Consider the following 25,269-nt stretch of genomic DNA (forward strand, 5'->3'; position numbering starts at 1 on the left):
GGCATGGGGAAATGTGGCAATACTTTCAAAAGTTTGTTTTGGGCTTCAAATGTCTTTCTGAAAAAGCCAGGGCCATTTTAGCCGAGATTATAACACCTTTAAACTCTTGCTAAAGTCGAAGACTGTCATATGTGTTATACACTGGCTGACATTCAAATGTTGGTATAAATTCAGAAATGAATTGTGTCTATAACTAGAAACATCCAGTCAGAGTGAATATGTAATTTTTGAAGCTATATAATCAAAATTCTGTCAGAACATTATACATTGAATGAACATTATGAGGCTAAAAACTTTATATACAAATGTAGAACAGATGTCCAGATGAAGCCCTAGAAATAACCTGAAATAGATACTTTTTCCGTAAATTTTTCAGAGCAAATACATTTACATCAGTCAACATACAGAGAGGCTAATAATATGTAGTAGATGTATTTGGAATTCAATGTCAAAATTAGCTCAAGATGGTATTTTGGTTGATATTAAATAATAAAGTATTTATAATACACTAATTTTTGCCTCTAAGAACTACCTCTTTGGAAAGGGAGATGTTTTATAAATATTAAACGCTTTGTTTTCAAACTATATACACATAACGATTAAATCACTCTTTTTTCCTTCTCTTTTGTTAGGAGCAAGTTGATCTGAGACTCAGCTTTCATTATGGGTTTGAATTATAACTATTCACTTATAAAATAATTTTCATATCTTTACGTCTATGGAATGACGTAAAGTATGTGAGTTAGAGTAAAGCGTCTAAAGAGAAGGATTAAATTCTTCCTAAAGGTTGTTCATTAAAAACAATTACATGGGGCTTCCCTGGTGGCGCAGTGGTTGAGAGTCTGCCTGCCGATGCAGGGGACACGGGTTCGTGCCCCGGTCCGGGAAGATCCCACATGCCGCAGAGCGGCTGGGCCCGTGAGCCATGGCCGCTGAGCCTGCGCGTCCGGAGCCTGTGCTCCGCAACGGGAGAGGCCACAACAGTGAGAGGCCCGCGTACCGCAAAAAAAAAAATTAAAAAAACACAATTACATGCCTTTAAATGACTGTTAGAATGGTTGCTCTCTTAAAAAGGTAATTTTAAAATTTAGGGATAAAGAGTTAGAACATCAATGTGTAAACATGAAAAAAAGAGTCTGATTTGAAAGTATCTTCCTAGAAAGACTGATGACTAACACTGCCATTTTTTTTCCTTGTATCTCCCATGGTTTTATGTAACTAATGGATCTTAATAACAATAGTTATTAAGGATGGTTGCTCTGGCATTTGTCAGACAATCTAAAAAACATTTCTGGAAGATATCAGGAGTCTTAAGAAAACACTTCTGATGATATGTCATATCAAAGTGACAAATACTAACAATTAATTAATAATTATTTCTGGGCTTCCCTGGTGGCGCAGTGGTTGAGAGTCCGCCTTCCGATGCAGGGGACACGGGTACACGCCCCGATCTAGGAGGATCCCACATGCCGCGGAGCGGCTGGGCCCGTTAGCCCTGGCCGCTGAGCCTGCGCGTCCGGAGCCTGTGCTCCGCAACGGGAGAGGCCACAACAGTGAGAGGGCCGCGTACCGCAAAAAAAAATAATAATAATAATTATTATTATTTTTATTTCTTCAAACTCCTGGACCCAGGCATACTCAAATATATTTCAATAAGTAGCTTTTGACTTTATTTCTGTAAAGATTACCCATTATTAACGGAACCTCCAAATGGGAGAAAAATTAAAAAAAGACTCCCTGTGAATGATTCTATTTACACCTCTGCATTTTGGCATGCTACAGACTATCAAAATTTTACATAGTGTACAGAGTTAAAATAAGATGTGTATTGTGGCTTTGAAAATATTGACATCATCTGCTATAACATAGAGGGAAATAGCTCTGGGTAAAATAATTCACTCGCCATCCCCCTTTGACAAGTGTTGGAAGTCCAATAACTTATTCTTTGATCTTGTAACACTCTGGGAAATTTGAGTAACTGGGGGGACTAATCCTTAAAATATTTTTGCCATATCCAGTTTCACATTAGTGAGCAAATATTAACATTGAATTTAGAAAAGAGAAAAAAATTCCTCTACCATACAATAGTAAATTTACCTCTAAGAATGCTTTGATTCTATTTAGAGATTTTAATCAGGTAACGCTATGTAGCAAATTCATAGAAATGACTCATCATAAATAGGACATTATTAAATTTTGAAGTTAGAAAAGTATACTATATAATTTAGAAACTATCTATAAATTGGAGCATATATAATCCAAGAGCTTATTGACAAATCAAATCAGAAAAGTAAAATTTAGGTTAATGAGAAAATTCGGTTAGGAGGTGGGATAGAGTAAGGAAATTGGATTGTCTAGTACAATTTCATTCCCATTAACACAATGTCATAAACTCTGTTAAAAGTTCCTAGCTGATCTCTTCAAAATAGCAGCAGAGGGTTATTTTAAAAAGTACTAAACTCAATTAAAACTAATAGTAAACTCAATTGAAACTAATAGTACGGTATTATTTAGTGAACAATTCTAACTTCCCCCATTAAATATTTTACATGTGCTAAAAACTTTTTTTTAGATCCCCTTAAAAAATTTCCCCAAAGCGTAACTATACTGCAGGCTTTTTTTCACAGCTCAGTCTAAGTCAATTATTTTATCTTAGGAGATGTGTAATAAAGAGCTGTATATAAATGAATAACACTTACTAAAAACACAATCTGAAAATACAATGCAATTCCCGTCTACTTCTTTGGAAGGTAATTTACCATGTCAGGTGTTACTTGCTTCAGCCTGAGAAGTATACTTGGCAGGTTTTCCTTTATTAAGTCAGAGTCACAGTGGTAAAGGGAAAAATGCGTGTGATATCCTGCAACTTCACCAGTATGCAATATGCGTCAATATTGCATCTACCACTAGACACAAACTAGAATCAGAGAAGTCCTTGACTCCGTAGGAATTATAGCTGAAGCCCCATCTCAAGATCTAGACCAGTTCACTCCCAATCAATCTCACTATGTTGCCACCCTCTTACGGAATTTCCCTCCCAGGAAACATTTCCTAATTTGAAGTTTGTTTCATCTAGTGCAGTTATTAAGGTGGGAGTGCTTGGTGGCTTGTGGACTTGGCAGAGTAGCCATTTTTTTTCTTTAATGGTTAACCCTGGTCTAAATATGTGATTGGATTTTTATTTATATTATCTGCAAAATTGACAAGGCATTTGGGGCATATTTCAAATTCTTCCCACATACTTGAGCGCATATTGCATGTTTAGTTTTATTTAAATATCGCCTGAGCTACATGGCAATTCAAAACAGAGCAAGGAGAGCGATGCCAATTGCCATCTTAAGGCCAGTGCTTTTACGTGACCAAGTTTTATTTATTCCATGTGCTGGAGATACACTACAGGCCACACAAAAACCAAGAAGACCCTACAGGCCATCCAGGCACAAAGAAGACCCTGTCTCAAGTTTTAGTTCACGGTCATGATTGTGTTAGTATGACTATAAGAAAAAAGTCTACAAATGCTCAGGAGAGCTCTTGCCCAACAGCACTATTTCCATGTATTTTTCTCACTGAGGTGTCTCACCTTGTTCCACAATTTTCTTAGCACCTGGCTGTGCGTCATAAATCACACTGTTAGTTTTTGGGTGGTGGGAATTAAACCTAAATCACAATCACTGAGCAAAAGCGTGCTGGGGTCCTGGCTACTTGGTATATTGTCCTGTACTGTACGTTGTGATTCGACTTCGGGCTGTGATAGGGGGGGCAGATCCTAGGGTATTGCTAAAGTGATGCTCAGAGGAGCCCCTCAAGTGGCCAATGGTGGATGTGCCCCCGATGCTGCTACTCAGGCCCCCGCCCCCTCCCAGGCTGCTCAGCCCAATGCCAGCACCACTGCCCACCAGGCCACTGCTGCCTATGCCACTGCCTCCACCTAGCCCAGCTGGGCCACTAATGCCAGTCATGCCGGAGCCTGAAACTACCTTCTCTGTCATAACCACATTGTGGGTGTTTGATAAATTGGGGTGCACACTCAGATTGCCCACTAGGCCGGAAGTTGGCTGGATTACTCTTTCTGTCACTACTACATTTGAAGACTCTCTAGGATCAGGGATGGTCAAAGTGGAGGGCAGGCTTGAACCAGGTGTTATTACCCTTTCTGTCACTATAACATTTGACCCATCTCTGAAGTCAGGCATCTCTAACATCCCATGCAGATTGGCACCAGAGATTGGGCCGACCACCCTCTCTGTCACCACCACGTTTGATGCATGTCGGTTATCGTGAACGTGGACAGAGGGCTTCAGAGTCCCCAAGGTGGTGTAAGACTCAGTTAAAGTGACATTACCATAGCCCAGAGGATCAGGAATAGGATGCTGTACCCCAGGTCCCGAGGGGTAGTTACTCTCAGAAATGATGGTGGTGGTGCCGAAATGTGGGGAGGTGTGTGGGTGTCCACTACCAATGGGCTCTGTTCCCTGCAGAGGGCAGATCGGTTCAGTGCTGTCAGGTGACCAAGAGGGATCAGGGTCTGGATATGGTTCTACTCCTTTTCCCAGGCTGATATCTGCCAACTTCTTAAATTTAGGCCCCAGTGTATCCAAAAAGCTGTCATCCAAGTCTTCTCCAATGAAGCTACAACAACCCACAGAGCCCGCAGGGGAACCTACACCTTCAATATCATATATGAGCAAACAGTCATTGGATGGGCGTGCTTCGTCTTCATCTGCATAAGCATACGCTTTCTGAATTTGTAGAAGAAAGAGAAAATGAAATGATGAATACATTTTTAACAGTAATAGAGGTCTTTATCATTTTTTTTTCCAGAGCTTTACCAAAAAGAACATATAAAACAAAATTCTAACATCTTCTAGAGACTCTTTAGAAGTTATTATATACTTACTTGAAAGAATTTGGTTAGGAATTATTTTAACTGTAATTTGGATAATACATTTTGATATTTATTTAGATGGACTTCTTCATCTTAGTGCACTTGGGACACAAAAGCACAAAAGGAATCACGTGAATGATTTTGCAACCAAGTTAGAAGGAGGTACACTTAAAAACATTGAACTTAAAGTATACCAAAATTGTGTATTTTTTTGGATTTGTTTAAATTAGCTAGTTCATAGTTGATTTGGGTTCATTCAGAATTGTGCTTTTCTTCCTTCAGATGAAGTGAATATGGTGGTTCCATGAAGATTTATTTCAGTGTGGCTTTTTAAGCAAAATAACAGGAAAATTTGACTCTGGGTCTGTGCCACTTTGGGATTCAGAATTGAAGGTGACCAAAGGCAGTTCTTAAAAATAGAATCTCCTCCAATTCAAAGTGAAAGCTCACAGACGTGTGTACTTTTATTGCATCTCTTTTGTTTGTAATGTTGGATTGCAAACTTTCAGGTTAAGCAGAAATACCTTTATTAGCAAACCAACTCATTGTGCCATTTCAATTCAAAAATAGTTTTTGAGTCCTTACTGTTTGGCAGACACTCTCTTAGGAAGTTGGCAATAAAGTAATGAACAAAACCAGATAAAGTCCCTCTCTCACAGGGCTTACAGTTCAGTAGGATGAGCCAGACAACACATAAACGTATTTGTTAGGAGGTGCAGAGTAAAGGAGTAGAGAGGGATAGGGTTGCTCTTTCAGACAGAGAGTTCAGGGACAGCATCTCATAAAGTGATGGTTGTTCAGAGACTAAAGTCACGGGGACAGTAAAGCAGAGAGAGTGTTCTGGGCAGAAGGAGATACAAGTGCAAAAGTTGTGAGGCAGAAATGGAACGTTTCATGAAAATGATATTCATTTGTAGGGACATGGATAGGAAGTATACCTATGGATTTCAGCAACTGTCCCCTTATTATTTGCTGCTATTTGGAAGGCTTTTACTACTAGTTCAGTTCAAAATATCAGCCACCCTCTCATTAGGAGAGTTAATGACTGTATTTTAGGCCCGTGTGTAGAAGGACATAAATGTATCAGAGACAGTATCAGAGGTAGGAAATATCTGAAGGTTTAAGTATCACATGGGGTAGAACCACGGGAAATTCTGTCTCTACCTGAAGATGGCAAAATTAATTCTCTCTGGTTCTTAGCATGTCCTGGAAATGTACTACGGCTCTTGGACCCACCCTTATTGCATGTTTACTCTGTGCTTGGAACTGAGCCAGGTACTGGCAACATAATGTAGAGCCCATGCAGACGAGGCACTAAAAACGGTGGTGGACATGTAACCAACAGATTTTAGCAATGGTATGTTCTATAAAATGTACAAACAAAGTACTACAGAGATACATGTAAAGAAACATCAACACTATTTTGGATGAGAGGATTCACAGTAAAAACTTCAGAAAGGCAGGGGTGTTTGAACCGGATAGAAAGATGAGTGTGGGTTTGTGAGAGAGAAGATCAGGTAAAAGCATTCCAGTATGAGCACAGCATAAGCAAAGACATGGAGGGCAGTAGACCAGTGTGAACAAGGCAAAGGGGCTTGGCAAGCAGGGTGGCTGGTAAGGAATAATTGGAGATGTCAGGGTGTGAGGGAAGAGGTCAATTGGTTAATTGCTGTGTGAAGGAGATGGACTTCACGCCACAGACAAAACAGAGCTGGGAGCCACTGGTTGTTTTAAAGTGGGGGAGTAAAGTGCTCAAGTCAGAGTTTGAGAAATACTATTCAGCAGGAATATAGATTGTCAGGTGTAAAGACCAGAGGCTGGGAACCTAGTTAGGAAACACGCACCAAAGCCCTGTTGGGAAATAGTGGGGGCCTGGGGTAGAGATCTGGGTGCAGGATGGAAAGGAAGGCATGGGGATAGAGAGCTTACCTGGCAGAAGTAACTTTCCATGAAGTTCATATTCAGCCCTCCTTCTCTACAGTCCCTCACAGAACTTCTTAATGTTCCAGAATATTCTTGACATATCTTAGGTTGTCCTGATGTTTTAACTCCATCCACCAGTTCCAATGCTGTCGTTCTTTCTCCTCCTCCAAGATCTTGCATTTTTCTGCCATGATACTCATTTGTGTAAACCCCTAAAAGTGTTGATCAAATTAAATTTTACTTTCTCCTGTAAACTGTTTTTTCTCTAGCGTATTGTAAACTAAAAATTAGTAACTTACTGTAATGTATAGTTTCTCCATTTAAGTACACAGTTGTGAGTGAGCAAAGAAATAAAATGAAGGTAATACAGGACTTCCCTGGTGGCACAGTGCTTAGGAATCTGCCTGCCAATGCAGGGGACACAGATTCGATCCCTGGTCCAGGAAGGAGCAACTAAGCCAGTGCGCCACAACTACTGAGCCCGCATTCCACAACTACTGAAGCCCACATGCCTAGAGCCTGTGCTCTGCAACAAGAGAAGCCACCAAAATGAGAAGCCCGGGCACCGCAACAAAGAGTAGCCCCTGCTCGCCACAACTAAAGCCCGCGCACAGCAACGAAGACCCAATGCAGCCAAAAATAAATAAATAAATAAAAATGAAGGTAATACATAAAGAAAGGAGATGCAAATATGATATTGAGTTCAAAATAATATTATTAATCAATTTGTTAATTCAGTAATTATTTGAGATACTACTATATGTTGTGCTGGGATCGGGGGCTCCACAGAGGTTATAAAACCCTATCTATGCCTTAGAGAGTTTGATTTCAAATTGGGGGAAAATACCCAAATTCTAAAACTTAAGAAAAAAAACAGTATAAGAATACTCAATGTATTATTAGAAGCACAGGGCCTCCAGGGCATTCAGAGAAGAGGCCATGGCTATGGTGAGGGGATGGGTTTGCATGAAGACTCTGGGATTTGCACTTGATTGTGAGGGGTGAGTAGAAGCCTGTTACAAAATTCCAGGCAGGTGAGATAAAAGGATGGCCCAGACTATGGAAGTGCCATGGACAGAGAAAGTGTTGACAATGGGGTAGGTGTCCTATGGTTTTCATATTTTGAAGATCTTGAGTTTAGGTATAGTGTTTCATACTTCTTGCTCTGGTGCCTCTCACTGTGCTTTGTTCAAGGTTTGTAGACTTAATGAGAGAATAAATGCATAAATAAATCCTGGTGGATTTGAGGATTTGACAAGTCTTGAGAACTGACTGAGTGTCAATGAATAGGGAGATAAGGGAGTCAAAAATGAGTTTCTGCTTTTTAGGTGGAGGGTGTTGGGGTTATTAACAATAATGGACACCTCAGGGGGAGAAATAAGTTTACAGACTAGCATCTCCAGTCTTCTGAATGTGGTCCAGTTCTATAAGTCATAAACATTCCTATGTCTTTTACATTTTGAAGAGTTCAAAGTGGAAAAGTCATGATCACAAGTTTGAAAAAGACTGAATGAAAAATAAGAGAATCAATAATATTTATTTACCTTGAAATAAGGCAAGACAGTACAATTATTTTCAAAGATATGAGTTTTTAAAATTTATTCCTCTTTTTCTTAGACTGATTTTGTGAATTGTGGAGGCAGATGCTAGCCTCAATAAATGAGCATACGTCTATTTAATAGGGCTGTACTTTAATTCAAATTGCTCTATTAGACAAAAAAATCTCAGCCAAAATTGACTTCTGGTTACAATTCAGTACTTCTCTCCTATTTATAGAAATCCTAATCAGGTCATCTCTTGTGTACTCTCTGATGATTGAAGAAGATTTAAAAAAATGCAACCTAAAAGAATAATAAGTATTGTAGGTTTTTCTTTGTCATTTAATTTGCAAATTAGTCATTTAAAAAAGAATGATGGGAACAATTGTAAAGATAAGACAATTGAGAAATGGTAAGGTATGCAAAGACAGAGAATAGAGTTCCTCGCTAGTCATTTGAACTATGAAAACTTAAAAAAATTTTTTCTTACCTGAGTTGTCAATGCACTCAACAGTATCTGCATTATTGGGTGGTATTTGTGGTGCACGGATATTGGTCAAATCCTAAAGGACAGGAAACATTTTCCCATTTGTAATGATTCTTTTCTTTCAATAATTATACACTGGGTTTGTTCTCAAATTACCTTAGATTTTCTAAAAGGATACTGAAAGTAATCTGAACCTCATTTAGAAAGGCTTCCCCGGTTACTGTCATCTAATTTTGATGTACCTTTCTCTTCGTTTTCCCCATCGGCTATCCCAGAACAAATAACAACCTAGACTGTTAGTGAGCACTTACCACAAGTTTGGGCTGCGGTCCTTCCACCGCCCATGAATGCATTGCTCCATCCGTACATTCGGGAACAGGCTTAAAGCTGGCCCTATAACCAGGGACACCTCCACAGTCACAAAACATCAACAAAAGTGGGACCACTGATGGTGAAAAGATAGGAATATTGCAATTTGCAGTGGGACCATATTAAAACAAAACAACCTGCTTTTATGATTAAATTTGAACCCCTAATATAACTCCATTTGATTCTAACATTATTATGAAAGTTTCAGAAAACAAGCTGAATAATGGTGAGATTCCAAAATCAATGTGAGCCTCAGACCGCAATCAATTTTTACTTGTGATATAGTATTCAGATTACAGATCATATTATACTATTAAAGCAGATGAGTCTTTTCCCTGTCATTACTTAGGAAAATATTAAAGGAAAAATATTCCTCAGAGACTGTAGCATCTGGCTCACCGCCACTCTAATTTCTATCATCATCCAAGGCAATGTTAAAGACCACCTGAAGAATCCATTGGATATTATACCCTCATGTCTAGATCCTTGACTAGGTCCACTCTAGTGACCATACAATGTGGTCTATCTCTAAATGCTTCCATGCATGGTACTTCCTTTTCATTATCTAAGTATTGTTGTGAAGTAAGTTTTATTATTTCACAGTTGGCCAAAGCAAGGCTCAGAAAACTTGGGTAAACTTTGAAGGACTCAGACAATTGAATTTAGAAGCTGGAGTTTAATTTTTCATCTATTTTGCTCTCCTTTCCTTAGGCTGTGCAGCTTTGGCACAGCATGAAATCCCTTCAAGGTCTAGCCCCTGTCTATCTTTCTAGACTCGACTCTCACCATGCTCTCAAGTACATCCTTTATTTCTTCTATGCTGGAGTCCTTTATTTCAGTTACTTGCACTCTCATTCTTTTGGGATTTTGCACATGGATTTTTTTTCTTCTTATATTTTGTTCCCCTTTTCTTGTCCACTAGGCTACCTCCTATTCATCTGTTAAAACCCAACTCAGAGTTTACTTTCTCTATGTAGCCTTTTCTGATTGTTTCAGTCAGTTATTTCTGACTGTCTTCTTCACTCAAATAGCAATTTGAACCTGTCTGTTATGGTACTTTCCTATTACATTGAGATTCAAAGCAAAAAAGTTTTTATCCTCCACTGCACTCTAAGGGGTCAAGTTGTTTGATGTTTTTTTTCATGTCATAAACCCAACACCAAACATAGAAATTTCTTGATAATTGCACAAAATAAGGATTTGTAAAATATATGTCATCAAAGGATCAGAAAACTTGTTTCCTCTCCACAATTTTTTAGGGGGCACATAAAAACAGGACTGTTAAAGTACTTACATCCTAGGATCAAGAATCCCATGATGAGTAGTCCAATGCCAGCAGGACCAAAATATACATTATCCTCTTTTATTGGATGAAAAGCAGTGGTGCGACCTACACCAAAAGTATTTGCGCTAACAGTGCCAACGTTTTTGTTGGTATCAATGGTAACATCTGAGGAAGTAAGGCCATTTGTGCTAGTACTGGTATTATTATCATTAGATGGTGCATCATCTTCCCTGGAATCACTTTCAAGTTTAATAATAATTGTACCAGTAGAAGTTTTTTGAAGAGCATCTGTAACAAGGTTTAAAATGAAAGAAATATTTTATACATTTAGCGTAATAATTGTTGGACAATACAAAACTATTTTCTCTTTGCATCAGTACTTATTTCAATGTGTTTATTCCCACCAATCCAGTAACTCCGCATATTGTCTCTTGTCTGTGACTCAGTTTTTAAATCAAACCATTATGAATAAATATTAGTGCTTGAGAAAAACTGTCCTATGTGTTGAGAAACATACACAGTAAGCACCACATTATGTATTGGTCAGCAGTGTGTCATAAGCCACTGTGGAGACATTTCTAGACCATGTGTTGCACACCTTTCCATGTATTAGACTAGATTTTGCTTGCTGTTTTACTGTCTTTCATCTTCAGTTCTTGTCTTTTTTCCTTTGATGGGCTGACAAAACCAACAGACTTTGGGCAGATTGGTCAGTCATTTGTATAAAAATCTCCTACTGATAAAGTAGCATATCCTCAAACTCACAACCAACAGTTCAAACAACTCATAGGAGAGGGAATTTGGCACTGTTGGGGGAGGGGAATCTTCATATCAATAAAATGAAGCACTTTTGTTTCACAAGCAGATACTCCAAATTTGCTTTTTTCTTATCCTTCAAAGTTTCAGTAAATTATTGTGTTTGTTGACGAAACACAGGAGGAGAGACATCTGTGATTTGTTTCAACTTAATGGTTCCACAATTGCTGTTGGCTTCAGCAAGTTACTATTATTGTTGTTATTATTTCTACTATATAGATGTAAGCGCTGTTGTTAGACTTTGTCCATTGATGTCACTCTAGAATGCGGCACAATGGCTGACGTTTGGTTAGAATTCGATACTTAGTTTCTGGATAAATGAATAAAGATATCCCTGGAAGTACATAACAGAGATAGCTTTACATACAGTCTATCTGATATCAAAGCCCAAGCCCTTTCAGCCCAGCTATGCTGATTCTATTGTTACTGTTTTGTTGGAATACAACAATTCTATTGTACTGTTACTGTTTTTGTTATTTTTATTATTATCATCAGATCTAATGTTTATCCCCAGAAGGTGGTATTTTTTAATGACAAAGGGAATGCTCCCTATTTGCCATCAGCCTACAGTTTAGTAAATTAAAGTTCCAATTTCTCTTTCATGTGTCCAATTAAGCTTGATGTTGGATGTAAGAAAAGGAGGAAACTAGCAATTGCTTAAGACAATTTCAGCACTGAAATAAACTTTATATGTAGATGGAATAAACATTTCGATTTGTAATAAACATTTTAAAAACTACATTTATTTTGACTGATTGTGGAGAAGACCAGCATAATTTGGTAAAAATTCTGAATTGTTGAATGACTTTAAAGAAATGCTCTTTTATTTCTTTTAAACTTGTGAAGCAAGTGGAAATTGTCAATCCCTTCTTAGGACAATTGAAAGAAAAAGAGGAAGAAAGGGAGAGAAGGAGGAAGAAGGGAGGAAGAGAAACTGAAGTAGCAAATATTGCTTAGAATTAGCCTCGAGGAACTTCCCTCCTAGTGATTAGCCTAATTTAATTTTGTTGGTTTTGAAAAGTAATATAAGCATGCTAATTCCAAATTGTTTACACAAAATTGTACATCAACTTTCCAAGGATCATGTAAAGTTAAGTTAACTTGGCTTTGGGTCTGTTTGAAAATAATTTTACAGTAAAATTAAAAAATTTCTATTACTGACATTAATACGAACTAACATTTATTTTATATATATATATATATATATATATTTTTTTTTTTTTTTTTTGCGGTACGTGGGCCTCTCACTGTTGTGGCCTCTCCCGTTGCGGAGCACAGGCTCCGGATGCGCAGGCTCAGCGGCCATGGCTCATGGGTCTAGCTGCTCCGCGGCATGTGGGATCTTCCCGGACCGGGGCACGAACTCGTGTCCCCTACATCGGCAGGAGGACTCTCAACCACTGCGCCACCAGGGAAGCCCAACTAACGTTTATTGAATGTCAGCACTCGTCTAGTGCTTTATATGTAGTAACTCCTTAAGTACTTCTAAATCCATAATGTTATTGGCCCATTTTATGGAAGAGAAAACTGAGGGATAGATGGGTTAAATAACTTCTCTAAAATCTTAGAGCTAGTAAGTGATGGTACGAGATACCAATCCAGTCTAACTCCAGAGCTCACGGTCTTAACCCTAAATTATAATGCCTCTTGTATCATTCAGGATTTGATTGTATAATACCCAATATGATAACTTTTGTTGGAAAAGGGTTACTTCAAAAGACAGTAATTAAAATTTTAGTTTCTGAATGTATATATAACTTCCAGTAGACGGGAAAAAATTAAATTGATTTCTTACCATCTATAGATAGAATTGTTCCTTCATATTTCCCCCCAAGTATTTCATATTGTTGAACAGTAACTTTATTTCTCAAAATAATGATGCCCGTTTTTGAGCCAATAGCGATTAGGCCGGCTGGATTACTTCCCATTTCATATCTGTATTTGAAAGACAATGGTACAAATTAATGTTAGCTATCTAAAGTCAGGGGGTAGAGAAAGAGAGATTTTGATTTTAAACCATGTTTCCAGCCAGTAATTGTAACTCCTGGATATAATTTTCAATTATTGGAGACTTTATTTTGGGGGGGGGCAGTTTCAGCCCCCATCCATTCAGAAATGGATGAAGATTTAAATTTAAGAAAAAAGAATTACTGAGCAGCCACTTGTGATGGAATGTCTATTACATCTAGCCCACTTAGATGTACGAATAACCCTCTGATGCCTGCAGTCTCATTTTCATTTGATTTTGGTAGCATCAGAACTGTCCTGGACAGCCCAGATGCTGCAACTTCCTGGGCTGCTGCTAATTCTAAACTATTCTCTTACCAAAGAAGTTACTTCTTCAGCAGCTTGGCTTTCATCCCTTCCCTATTTCCACTCCCCTCTCCACATACACAGTGAATATACAGGACTTCTTGTGGATTCCAAACTCTGTCCTTGTCTCATGCCTCTATCCTATTCTCTATTCTCTTTCTCTTCTCATCTTTGACTTTGAAGTTTTCCTTCTCATTTATATGTTCGTTAGACAAACATTGGTTAGATAGCTCTCTGTGTCAGGCATTGTGCTAAACTCAGGAAATAGAACTTGGAAAGCAGTCAGATAGGGGTGTGGTCTTCCCTCAGTGAACTCACATCTGTGGAGTACAAGAGAGCTTATCAGTAATGGTGGTGCAGTGTGATAAGAGCTATAACTGAAATACTCACATGGAGTGAGAGGAACACACAGAAAGAACTTTTAAAACTCATTTGTGAGGTCTTTCCACTCCACCATTATTCCTGATCACAAGCACATTTGCAAAATACATGTGCACATATACACACAGATTTTTATTGATCAAGTAGAAACACTAGGATACGTAGAGTTAAAAAAAAAAACTACACAGCTTAATTTTTCCTCAATGTAACCAATTTTTCATATCAAGGTTATCGTTGACCAATATTACGTGCTGATTAAAGAGAGAAAGTATCTGAAATGCGTTAACTAAATCTAATTGATTTCAATCTGGGCAAATTTGCAATGGTAAAATCAATCCATCAAATTTTCCAAGGGGAATAACCATGATATGTAGTAATCAGCTAACTGGTCAATAAAATATATAAACACAGGAGCATCAAACTTTCCAGATAAAATATTTTCACATTTTAAACCTTCACATTTTTCCATCTTACATTTTGTGCAAATTTTTATATTTTCTTAAGTTAAACAGTCTAAATTAGGTAACAATTCCCCAATTAGTACGTTTTATGATTGAATTTCAAAAATAGTGACAAATATTTTAATTCAGATACTTTCTAAAAAGAACATATTTACTTAAGTTCAATATGTGGTGAAAATTAGTTGGAAAATGTCAGTCTTACCTAACAGTGGTTGAAGGTAGACCTGTGTCCAGATCAGTAGCTATAAAGTCTCCCAATTGATAGTTTTGTCCCATCTCACTAGTTACTACAAATGTCTTTGAACCTGGACGGAACACTGAGCCTTCAACTACGTTTAACACAGTCACAGAGACTGCAGTTGCTGTGAGTTTATATTGAGACTTAATTGATTGATGAAATTCAACTTTATTTCTAACACCAAGACTAAGTTGAAGATTCTTCGTAGCTTCATAATCTAGGGCCTAGAAAATACATATTGAAATAGTTTTACTATAAGGGGAAAAAACATTCTACAGGAAAGAGATATTCTTTGATAATAGGCAAAAAAATTCTTACATCTTTTTCTTTAATTAAATATAAATACATATAAATACACACTCTATTCTTACTTTATATTCAATTCAATACAAACACATGAAAATACAGTAAGAAAAAGTCCAATTGTCTTGGATCTTTTGTTGAAAAAGTTGAAAATGTATGAGTTCTAATTGTCCACCAAACTAAAAAACTTAAAATAATACAGGTGGTCAAATCCATGCATTTTGTAATGCAAACAAAGAGAGTTTATGTTAGATGCTATCATTTCAGGTTTCTCAGAAAATAGCTCTATTTATTAGGAAGAATGGGCCAAGTATATCATAGATTCAATCATTTGACTGATTTTATCCATAAAGAACTATGTACAAGAAATTTTACAATGTATATGTGACTTCTTTCAATAAATCAAATAATAGAATGTATATAAATAATAAAAAGAAATCCATATTTTATTCAACATATCCTGGAAAAATTCACTTTATATTATAAAATTATCAAGTAGTCATTTTCATTATGAAAGACGGTGTCAAAATCCACTACTCATAAAATCCACAACTATGCATTATGCCTATAAATACCAACTATATTTTTTTAAATTTTCATATAACAGTAGTTTAGATGACCATCGATTCACACACTGAGCTCTCTACTTAGCTAAAAAGTTCAGTGTTTGCTCTAATATTAGCTTTATTTGCAACTCCAAGAATGGCTATAAAATTATGTATACATATACATCACACACACATATTACATATATATATATAATCCTAACAAAAGAATTAATATATGATGTCATGTCTGGGAGAAAAATGAACATTATTCCCATTTTACAGACAGAGATATTGAGGCCAGATAGATCAATTAATTTTCTAAAGTAATATCATAGTTTGGGGTGAAATAGATTAGGACTCAGTTTCCCCAGCAGGGAAACCTAGATAGTGTAGTGGAAAGAATGTGAACTTAATAGCTAGAGAAGCCTAGGTTTGAATGTCAGCTGTCCCACTTACTAGTGATGAGAACAGAGCAGGTTACAAACTCTCTCTGAACCTCAGTGTATTTATTTATAACGTGGGCATATAACCTATATTACAGGGATGCTGTAGAGAATAAACTAAATCATCCGCACACTGCCTCAGTGAATGGAAGCTGTAGGCATGGTGACACTTTATGAAGACATATGAGACAAATGATCACACATTCCTATGGGGACAGAATTCCTTAGGAGTTTATTTCCCAGAGCAATTCTGAAGGAAGAAAACAGTTAAAAAGAGATTACATTTTACCATGAGGAATACATATTGCATGCATCACGTACAATCCATGCACAGCTATTGCAGATTTTAAAAAATAGACTGACAAGTCTTGTAGCACAGGGTGAAATCTTCACTATCAGCTCCCTAGGAGTCAGACATTTTTTCCCCTCGAATCTCAGAGAAAATTCTACTGCAGGTAAATGTGGTGGATCGGTAATGTAGAGGGGACACAGGAGAACTGTGTTGACTTGGGCCAAATCTCTATGACTTGGACCAAGTCTCTAGTATACTTATGTCTGTAGTAAGCCTGGGTCAGCTGCAGAAGTGAGATGAGAATGTGATAATCCTACAATTACAGTAATTTAATTTTAATTCTGTGAAAACACACTGGATGAACTAACAACTTTTAATTTATGTGATGAATGTTAATGAATAATAATTGATGTACAGTGTTGACAGGGACACTTTTTTTGAGGCAATATTTAATCTGCTTCAAAAAATATTCTTCAAATGTGTAAAACAAAACCTTAAGGATTAATCGTACTTTGTTGTAGGCATAAAATAAGATTTGTGTTTAAAAATGTATGATCTGTGAGGGAATATTGTATTGCTAGAAAAGAGTTTCAAGTAAAAGTTCAATGCCTGTCTTTATGAAATTATATAAGCAGAAAAACTCTCTATAAAAAAGCTCTATATCATGTATAATTCTAAAACACAGTAATTTTTATTCTTTCACCCACTCAAGTTTGTGAAATGTTAACATCATTTTAAGATTAACACTTTGAAAAAAACCAAGAAAACAAAATATTTAGGATAATTATTCCATACCTTAATAACCTTTAACGTTCCCACATTTGTTCTTTCATTCATTTCTATTTCAAACCAATTTCCCTCATTTCCAGAGATAAAGAAAATGACTGCCATCCAGTTAGCTGAGAACTCCTCATCCAAATCAATTATTCTAATCTGGAGCAAATTTGAATTTAGAACATTTTCTTCAATACTTATGGAATACTGAAACAAGAAGTAAAAAATTTTAGCACAAACTATGTGAGAAATAGAACTATATTAGTTTTATATAGAATGTTTATAGTTATTCATGATATAGGAAAGAGATCTATGTTTGTGGTCTCACTTTTCATTGTTCACATAGGGGTTTTTTCATATGTATTACGTAGACAAACATGAGATGAAATATTTGTGTACATTTGGGTTGTGTGTGACTAAAGATAACATGTACGTATATAAATAGAATTGTTTGAACAAATTTTAGAAGGTAATGAACCTAAAGTTGTTGTTAAATTCAAGGACTAATACTTACTGATGACTGTTCCATGTATGGGAAGTTATCATTGACATCGAGGATTTTAATGCTGCATTCACACTCTGCTGCCATACCATCTGCCCCACCATCGCGGTCTGAGCCTCTTACAACTAGAGAGTACTGGCCATATTGCTAAAAATACACACAACAAACAATACCACAGTTGATGTAGACAGTTTTTATTTTGTCTCATACAAGGATCTTTTAAAATGTTGGATCAACATTTACATAAATCTATGATGAAGATAGAGGTAACACAGAATATTGAAAATTCGAAAATCTCACATGAATCAATATGAAGTTGCCACTTCTATTCCCAAAAATTCTTATTCAGCATCATTTAAAAGAAGCAAAAATTTTAAAAGACATCATTCCTTATTATATGTTGAAAAAGTTCATAAAGGGTGAAGCAGAACAAAATGATCAGGAGGGGAGAGATTAAGATTTACTAAGAATTTATGGAATTAAAATTCTGTACCCCAAATTATCAACCCCTGACGAATAAAGAGATAGCAAATGGTTTGCATTTTTTGGGGGGTGGCAGTACAGTTATTGATGATCTGTTTTCTTGATTCTACACAAAGGTACTTAAATTTTTAGAAGCTGGTAAAAGCCATGAAGCCTTTCCCAGACACATGCATATATGCATCCTCACTCAAAGTTGTGGATATAATTTTAGAGGATTCATAGTTAGAGACGTCTTGAGGGTTCTCCACAAATGCCAGGTTAAGACTATCTGCTCTGAGAAAAAGGGAGAGGGCTCAAATCAATAAGATTGGAAATGAAAAAGGAGAAGCTACAAAGGACACCACAGAAATACAAAGGATCATTAGAGAAAACTACAAGCAACAGTATGCCAATAAAATGGACAACCTGGAAGAAATGGACAAATTCTTAGAAAGGTACAATCTCCCAAGACTGAACCAGGAAGAAATAGAAAATATGAACAGACCAATCACAAGTACTAAAATTGAAACTGTGATTAAAAAACTCCCAACGAACAAAAGTCTAGGACCAGATGCCTTTGCAGGCAAGTTCTATCAAACATTTAGAGAAGAGTTAACATGGATTTCTTCTTCTGAAACTATTCCAAAAAATTGCAGAGGAAGGAATACTCCCAAACTCACTCTATGAGGCCACCATCACCCTGATACCAAAATCAGACACAATTTCCACAAAAAAAGAAAACTACAGGCCGATATCACTGATGAAAATAGATGCAAAAATCCTCAACAAAATACTAGCAAACAGAATCCAACAATACATTAAAAGGATCATACACCGTGATCAAGTGGGATTTGTCCCAGTGATGCAAGGATTTTTCAATATCCGCAAATCAATCATTGTGATACACCACATCAACAAACTGAAGAATAAAAACCATATGATCATCTTAATAGATGCAGAAAAAGCTTTTGACAAAATTCAACATCCATATATGATAAAAACTCCCCAGAAAGTGAGCATAGACGGAACCAACCTCAACATAATAAAGGCCATATATAACAAACTCACAGCCAACATCGTTCTCAATGGTGAAAAACTGAAACCATTTCCACTAAGATGAGGAACAAGACAAGGTTGCCCAATCTCACCACGGTTATTCAACATAGTTTTGGAAGTTTTAGCCACAGCAATCAGAGAAGAAAAAGATATAAAAGGAATCCAAATTGGAAAAGAAGAAGTAAAGCTGTCACTGTTTGCAGATGACATGATACTATACATAGAGAATCCTAAAGATGCTACCAGAAAACTACTAGAGCTAATCAATAAATTTGGTAGAGTAGCAGGATACAAAATTAATGCACAGAAATCTCTTGCATTCCTATACACTAATGATGAAAAATCTGAAAGTGAAATTAAGAAAACACTCCCATTTACCATTGCAAATATCTAGGAATAAAATATATAGGAATAAACCTACCTAAGGAGACAAAAGACCTGTATGCAGAAAATTAAAAGACACTGATGAAAGAAATTAAAATAGATGGAGAGATATACCATGTTCTTGGATTGGAAGAATCAGCATTGTGAAAATGACTATACTACCCAAAGCAATCTACAGATTCAATGCAATCCCTATCAAACTACCACTGGCATTTTTCACAGAACTAGAACAAAAAATTTCACAATGTGTATGGAAACACAAAAGACCCCGAATAGCCAAAGCAATCTTGAGAAAGAAAAACAGAGCTGGAGGAATCAGACTCCCTGACTTCAGACTATACTACAAAGCTACAGTAATCAAGACAGTATGGTACTGGCACAAAAACAGAAATATAGATCAATGGAACAGGATAGAAAGCTCAGAGATAAACCCACATGCATATGGTTACCTTATCTTTGATAAAGGAGGCAAGAATATACAATGGAGAAAAAACAGCCTCTTTAATAAGCGATGCTGGGAAAACTGGACAGCCACATGTAAAAGAATGAAATTAGAATACTCCCTAATACCATACACAAAAATAAACTCAAAATGGATTAAAGACCTAAATGTAAGGCCCGACACCATCAAACTCTTAGAGAACATAGGCAGAACACTCTATGACATATATCACAGCAAAATCCTTTTGACCCACATCCTAGAGAAATGGAAATAAAAACAAAAATAAACAAATGAGACCTAATGAAACCTCAAAGCTTTTGCACAGCAAAGGAAACCATAAATAAGACGAAAAGACAACCTTCAGAATGGGAGAAAATATTTGCAAATGAAGCAACTGACAAAGGATTAATCTCCAAAACATACAAGCAACTCATGCAGCTCAATATCAAAAAAACAAACAATCCAATCCAAAAATGGGCAGAAGACCTAAATAGACATTTCTCCAAAGAAGATATACAGATTTCCGAAAGGCACATGAAAAGATGCTCAACATCGCTAATTATTAGAGAAAGGCAAATCAAAACTACAGTGAGATATCACCTCACACCAGCCAGAATGGCCATCATCAAAAATCTACAAACAGTAAATGCTGGAGAGGGTGTGGAGTAAAGGGAACCCTCTTACACTGTTGGTGGGAATGTAAATTGGTACAGCCACTCTGGAGAAAAGTATGGAGGTTCCTTTAGAAACTAAAAATAGAGCTACCATATGATCAGCAATCCTACTTCTGGGCATATATCTGGAGAAAAACATGGTTCGAAAGCATACATGCACCCCAATGTTCATTGCAGTACTGTTTACAATAGATGAAAGCAACCTAAATGTCCATCGACAGATGAATGGATAAAGAAGATGTGTTACATACATACAATGGATATTAGCCATTAAAAAGAGTGAAATACTGCCAGTTGCAAGAACATGGATGTACCTGAAGATTATCATACTAAGTGAAGTAAGTCAGACAGAGAAAGACAATATCATATGATATCACTTATATACAGAATCTAAAAAAAAAAAGATACAAATGGACTTACTTACAAAGTGGAAACAGACTCACAAACTTAGAGAATGAACTTACGGTTACCAGTGGGGGAAGGGTGGGGGGACGGATAGATTGTGAGCTTGGGACTGACATGTACACACTGCTATGTTGAAAATAGATAACCAACAAGGACCTACTGTATAGCACAGGGAACTCTGCTCAATATTATGTAACAACCTAAATGGGAAAGTAATTTGAAAAAGAATAGATACATGTATATGTATAACTGAATCACCTTGCTATATACCTGAAGCTATCACAACACTATTAATAACTATACTCCAATAAAAAGTTTAAAAAATAAAATAGTTAACCAACAAGAACATACTGTATAGCACAGGAAACACTGCTCAATATTCTGTAATAACCTAAATGGGAAAAGAATTTGAAAAAGAATAGATACATTTATACGTATAACTGAATCACTTTGCTGCACACCTGAAACTAACATAACATTGTTAATCAACTATAATCCAAAAAAAAAAAAAATTAGAAAGAATAAAATATCTGCTCTGGTGGCTTGCCAGTGATTGCAGAGTTCCTTTACTTTTTAGAGCTCTTCACCATTACAACTCTTTTCATGTTAAAGGAAACCCACTGGGCCCTTTAAGAAAGTTTGAGAGAGAAATACCTAAATAGTCAATTTCTTCTTATGGTAATTTTCAAACAAGTAAAAAAGGACATAATGGTAACCTAGAAACTGATGGCATTTGGATCAATAAAGAGTGTTAAAATAATCTGATTTATCCTAAATCTAGGAATCATTAGCAGGGAGATGTCATTTTAAAATAACTATAATACTTAAAATGAAATTTAATTAAATATCAAATAGAAAATAAAACTTCCTCATTTATAACTCTAAAATATATGCACATCAGTTATATTCTATCCACATTAAAAAACGTAATGGAAAAAGTTGATATTTTAAAATTAAAACAAGGGACCACATGACATTATAGAAACCATGCAATGCTGGTTCTAATTTGGTAACAATCAGTAATTATGTTTTTGTTTGTAAATGAAAAGACTGGCCTGGATGTTACTTAATTCCTATCCATCATTCTGATTCTGTGATTCATTTCCCAAAGTACTCAGTGGGCTGTCAGTAGGTGAGATATAGGAAGAGAAAAAAAAAAAGGGTTCTCTTAAATGCGCCTAGGATATGCTGGCTCAAAGAAAGATAAACAAACAAATAAACAAAACAAAAAGGAAAGATAAACAAGTTACTTAGCCTGTAAAAATTCTTGGAGCTTCTACCGTGTTCACACTCATTGCGACTCACCAAGATGGGAGACATAATAGCAATTGTTTCTTAAATTTATTTCATTATAGGACATACTTTAAAAGAAAAAAAAAAGGAGCTTTTGCCTCTACCTTGTGTGTATTTTTATGTACTCTCAGAATGTAGTTTTCTTACATTGAGACAAACGCTAAGTAAGATTAAATGAAAAATGAGTATAAAATCTATTTGAGGGATTCCTATTTTTTTCACCTCACAGATATTTATGTCATTACCATTATGTGAAAAGGTTATGTAATTAAAATTTTAAAGTACTGTTTTCTTTTTTTTTTCTTAGAACTCTTTCTTTTAGAATCAGTTCCTTTGAGACTACAGCTCACTCAAAGAAAAAAGAATTACCTCTCTGTCCAGAAAAGTATTCATTGTTCGAATTTCTGCAGTGTATCTGTTGATAATAAACATTGGTGAATCAGAAGGTTCTTGTCTTACGATCTTGAAGGCTATTTTTGAGTTCAAATTATTTGGTTCATCTGCATCAGTAGCATTGAGCATCATCACCAGTGTATCTAGAAATTAGGAGAAATTGATTGCAAATGGACAGTTTGAATTTTTGTTGTAGTATAATATATATTGTTTTTCCCACAAGGTGTTAGGGTTAGTTGGTCCATATAATGGGCACTCTATCATTTTCCCTTTCTACTGCTTCGACATACCAATATCTTAGCTCCTTTCTATACCTTTGTCTTGATGAAAAGATCACATTTTACCAGGGACCTTAGACATTACTGATAGCTAGAAAACAAAGAAATATTTTCTTCTGCCTTTTCATTTCTTATTCTAGTATAATTCTTTTTTAAAAAGGCTGCTATGGTGAAACAAAATGATATAAGGCCAGACCAACTCATTCCCAACTATAGCACTTTCTAGCTATGTGATCTTGGCCTCAGTTTCCACATCTATAAACAGGGATGATAATAGTACCGTCCTCATTGAGTTCATGAAAGAATTAAACATCTATATGAAGAAAATTATGTGAAGTTCCTATTGAATAGTGCACATTCAATAAATATATATTATTGTTGTATTTTGCGTGGTCTCTAGTAAAATGCTAAGTAACTAGTAGGTTTAAAAAAATGTTTGTTTAATTACATACTTTGTCCTATCCCTCACTTTTTCCAGTAATCTTATTAGCAGTTTTGGTGAAGAACACTGGAGAATGTGAAAAGCTTCCAGCATTCATAAACTAGACTTCTCTACAATCAACTCTGTTCCAAGCACAATTGGCCTGTCTGTAGACACCAACTACCAGCTCCCATTTCTCTCTCCCTCAATCTCTGTGTGTGTATTCATTTCAGCATCATTTTTTAAATGTTTTCAGAGGCATTTAATTCATTAATTATGGTGCGTTCATACAATGAAATCTCATGAAATTGTTAAAAGGAATGAAGAAACATGTATTTCCTAATATGGAAATATGTTCAAAATATATTTCGATAAAAACTCACATTGTGGATAAGTATGTAAAATATGGTCACATTTGTTTCTTCTTTGGAAACACGTTTATATATATTTACATGATTATAGAAAGTATGTACCTAAGTAACTAGTGATGGTACTTGCCCCTGAAAAACGGTGCTAGGGAGAGCAAAGAACGCATTTCTATTGTGTTTTTACTCATATTTTGTGAATTTTTACAACAAACATTCTTTTTTTTTCTAAACATCTTTATCGGAGTATAATTGCTTTACAGTGTTGTGTTAGTTTCTGCTGTATAACAAAGTGAATCAGCTATAGGCATATGTATATCCCCATATCCCCTCCCTCTTGTGTCTCTCTCCCATTTCCCTTATCCCATCCCTGTAGGTGGTTGCAAAGCACTGAGATGATCTCCCTGTGCCATGCAGCTGCTTCCCACTAGCTATCTATTTTACATTTGGTAGTGTATATATTATCAATGCTACTCTCTCACTTCGTCCCAGCTTACCCTTCCCCCGCCCGTGTCCTCATTCTCTATGTCTGTGTCTTCATTCCTGTTCTTCCCCTAGGTTAATCAGAACCTTTTTTTTTTTTTAAGATTCTATATATATGTGTTAGCATACAGTATTTGATTTTCTCTTTCTTACTTCACTCTGTATGACAGACTCTAGGTCCATCCACCTCACTACAAATAACTCAGTTTTGTTTCTTTTTATGGTTGAGTAATATTCCATTGTATACATGTGCCACATCTTCTTTATTCATTCATCTCTTGATGAACACTTAGGTTGCTTCCATGTCCTGGCTGTTGTAAATAGTGCTGCAATGAACATTGTGGTACATGACACTTTTTGAATTATGGTTTTCTCAGGGTATATTCCCAGTAGTGGGATTGCTGGGTCATATGGTAGTTCTATTTTTAGTTTTTTAAGGAACCTCCATACTGTTCTCCATAGTGGCTATATCAGTTTACATTCCCACCAACAATGCAAGAGGGTTCCCTTTTCTCCACACACTCTCAGCATTTATTATTTGTAGATTTTTTATAATGGCCATTCTGACTGGTGTGAGGTGATACCTCATTGTAGTTTTGATTTGCAATTCTCTGTGATTAGTGAGGTTGAATATCTTTTCATGTGTTTGTTGGCAATCTGTATACCTTCTTTGGAGAAATGTCTACTTAGGTCTTCTGCCCATTTTTGGGTTAGGTTGTTTGTTTTTTTGATATTGAGCTGCATGAGCTGCTTGTATATTTTGGAGATTAACCCTTTATCAGTTGCTTCATTTGCAAATATTTTCTCCCATTCTGAGGGTTGTCTTTTTGTCTTGTTTATGGTTTCCTTTGCTGTGCAAAAGCTTTGAAGTTTCATTAGGTCCCATTTGTTTATTTTTGTTTTTATTTCCATTTCTCTAGGAGGTGGGTCAAAAAGGATCTTGCGGTGATTTATGTCATAGAGTATTCTGCCTATGTTTTCCTCTAAGAGTATTATAGTGTCTGGATTTACATTTAGGTCTTTAATCCATTTCGAGTTTATTATTGTGTATGGTG

At 36.2% G+C, this 25,269-nt stretch overlaps 1 protein-coding gene across 1 annotated transcript in view; it reads right to left on the bottom strand.

Annotated features, from left to right (window-relative positions):
• Nucleotides 1-1,591: 1,591 nt before the first annotated feature.
• The window catches only part of DSG1 (desmoglein 1), a 39,807-nt gene continuing 16,129 nt past the window's right edge, over nt 1,592-25,269 (bottom strand). The window contains exons 6-15 of the mRNA XM_060121451.1: nt 22,644-22,810; nt 17,571-17,705; nt 17,078-17,263; nt 14,661-14,920; nt 13,099-13,238; nt 10,497-10,775; nt 9,145-9,278; nt 8,837-8,909; nt 6,815-7,020; nt 1,592-4,739 (exon numbers count right to left, since the gene is read on the bottom strand). Coding sequence (XP_059977434.1) covers nt 3,699-4,739; nt 6,815-7,020; nt 8,837-8,909; nt 9,145-9,278; nt 10,497-10,775; nt 13,099-13,238; nt 14,661-14,920; nt 17,078-17,263; nt 17,571-17,705; nt 22,644-22,810 — 2,621 coding nt within the window. The 3' untranslated portion in view covers nt 1,592-3,698. The remainder of the gene's footprint in view (nt 4,740-6,814; nt 7,021-8,836; nt 8,910-9,144; nt 9,279-10,496; nt 10,776-13,098; nt 13,239-14,660; nt 14,921-17,077; nt 17,264-17,570; nt 17,706-22,643; nt 22,811-25,269) is intronic.

The sequence above is a fragment of the Lagenorhynchus albirostris genome, chromosome 14 (genome assembly GCF_949774975.1).
Source record: "Lagenorhynchus albirostris chromosome 14, mLagAlb1.1, whole genome shotgun sequence".
Taxonomy (NCBI): domain Eukaryota; kingdom Metazoa; phylum Chordata; class Mammalia; order Artiodactyla; family Delphinidae; genus Lagenorhynchus; species Lagenorhynchus albirostris.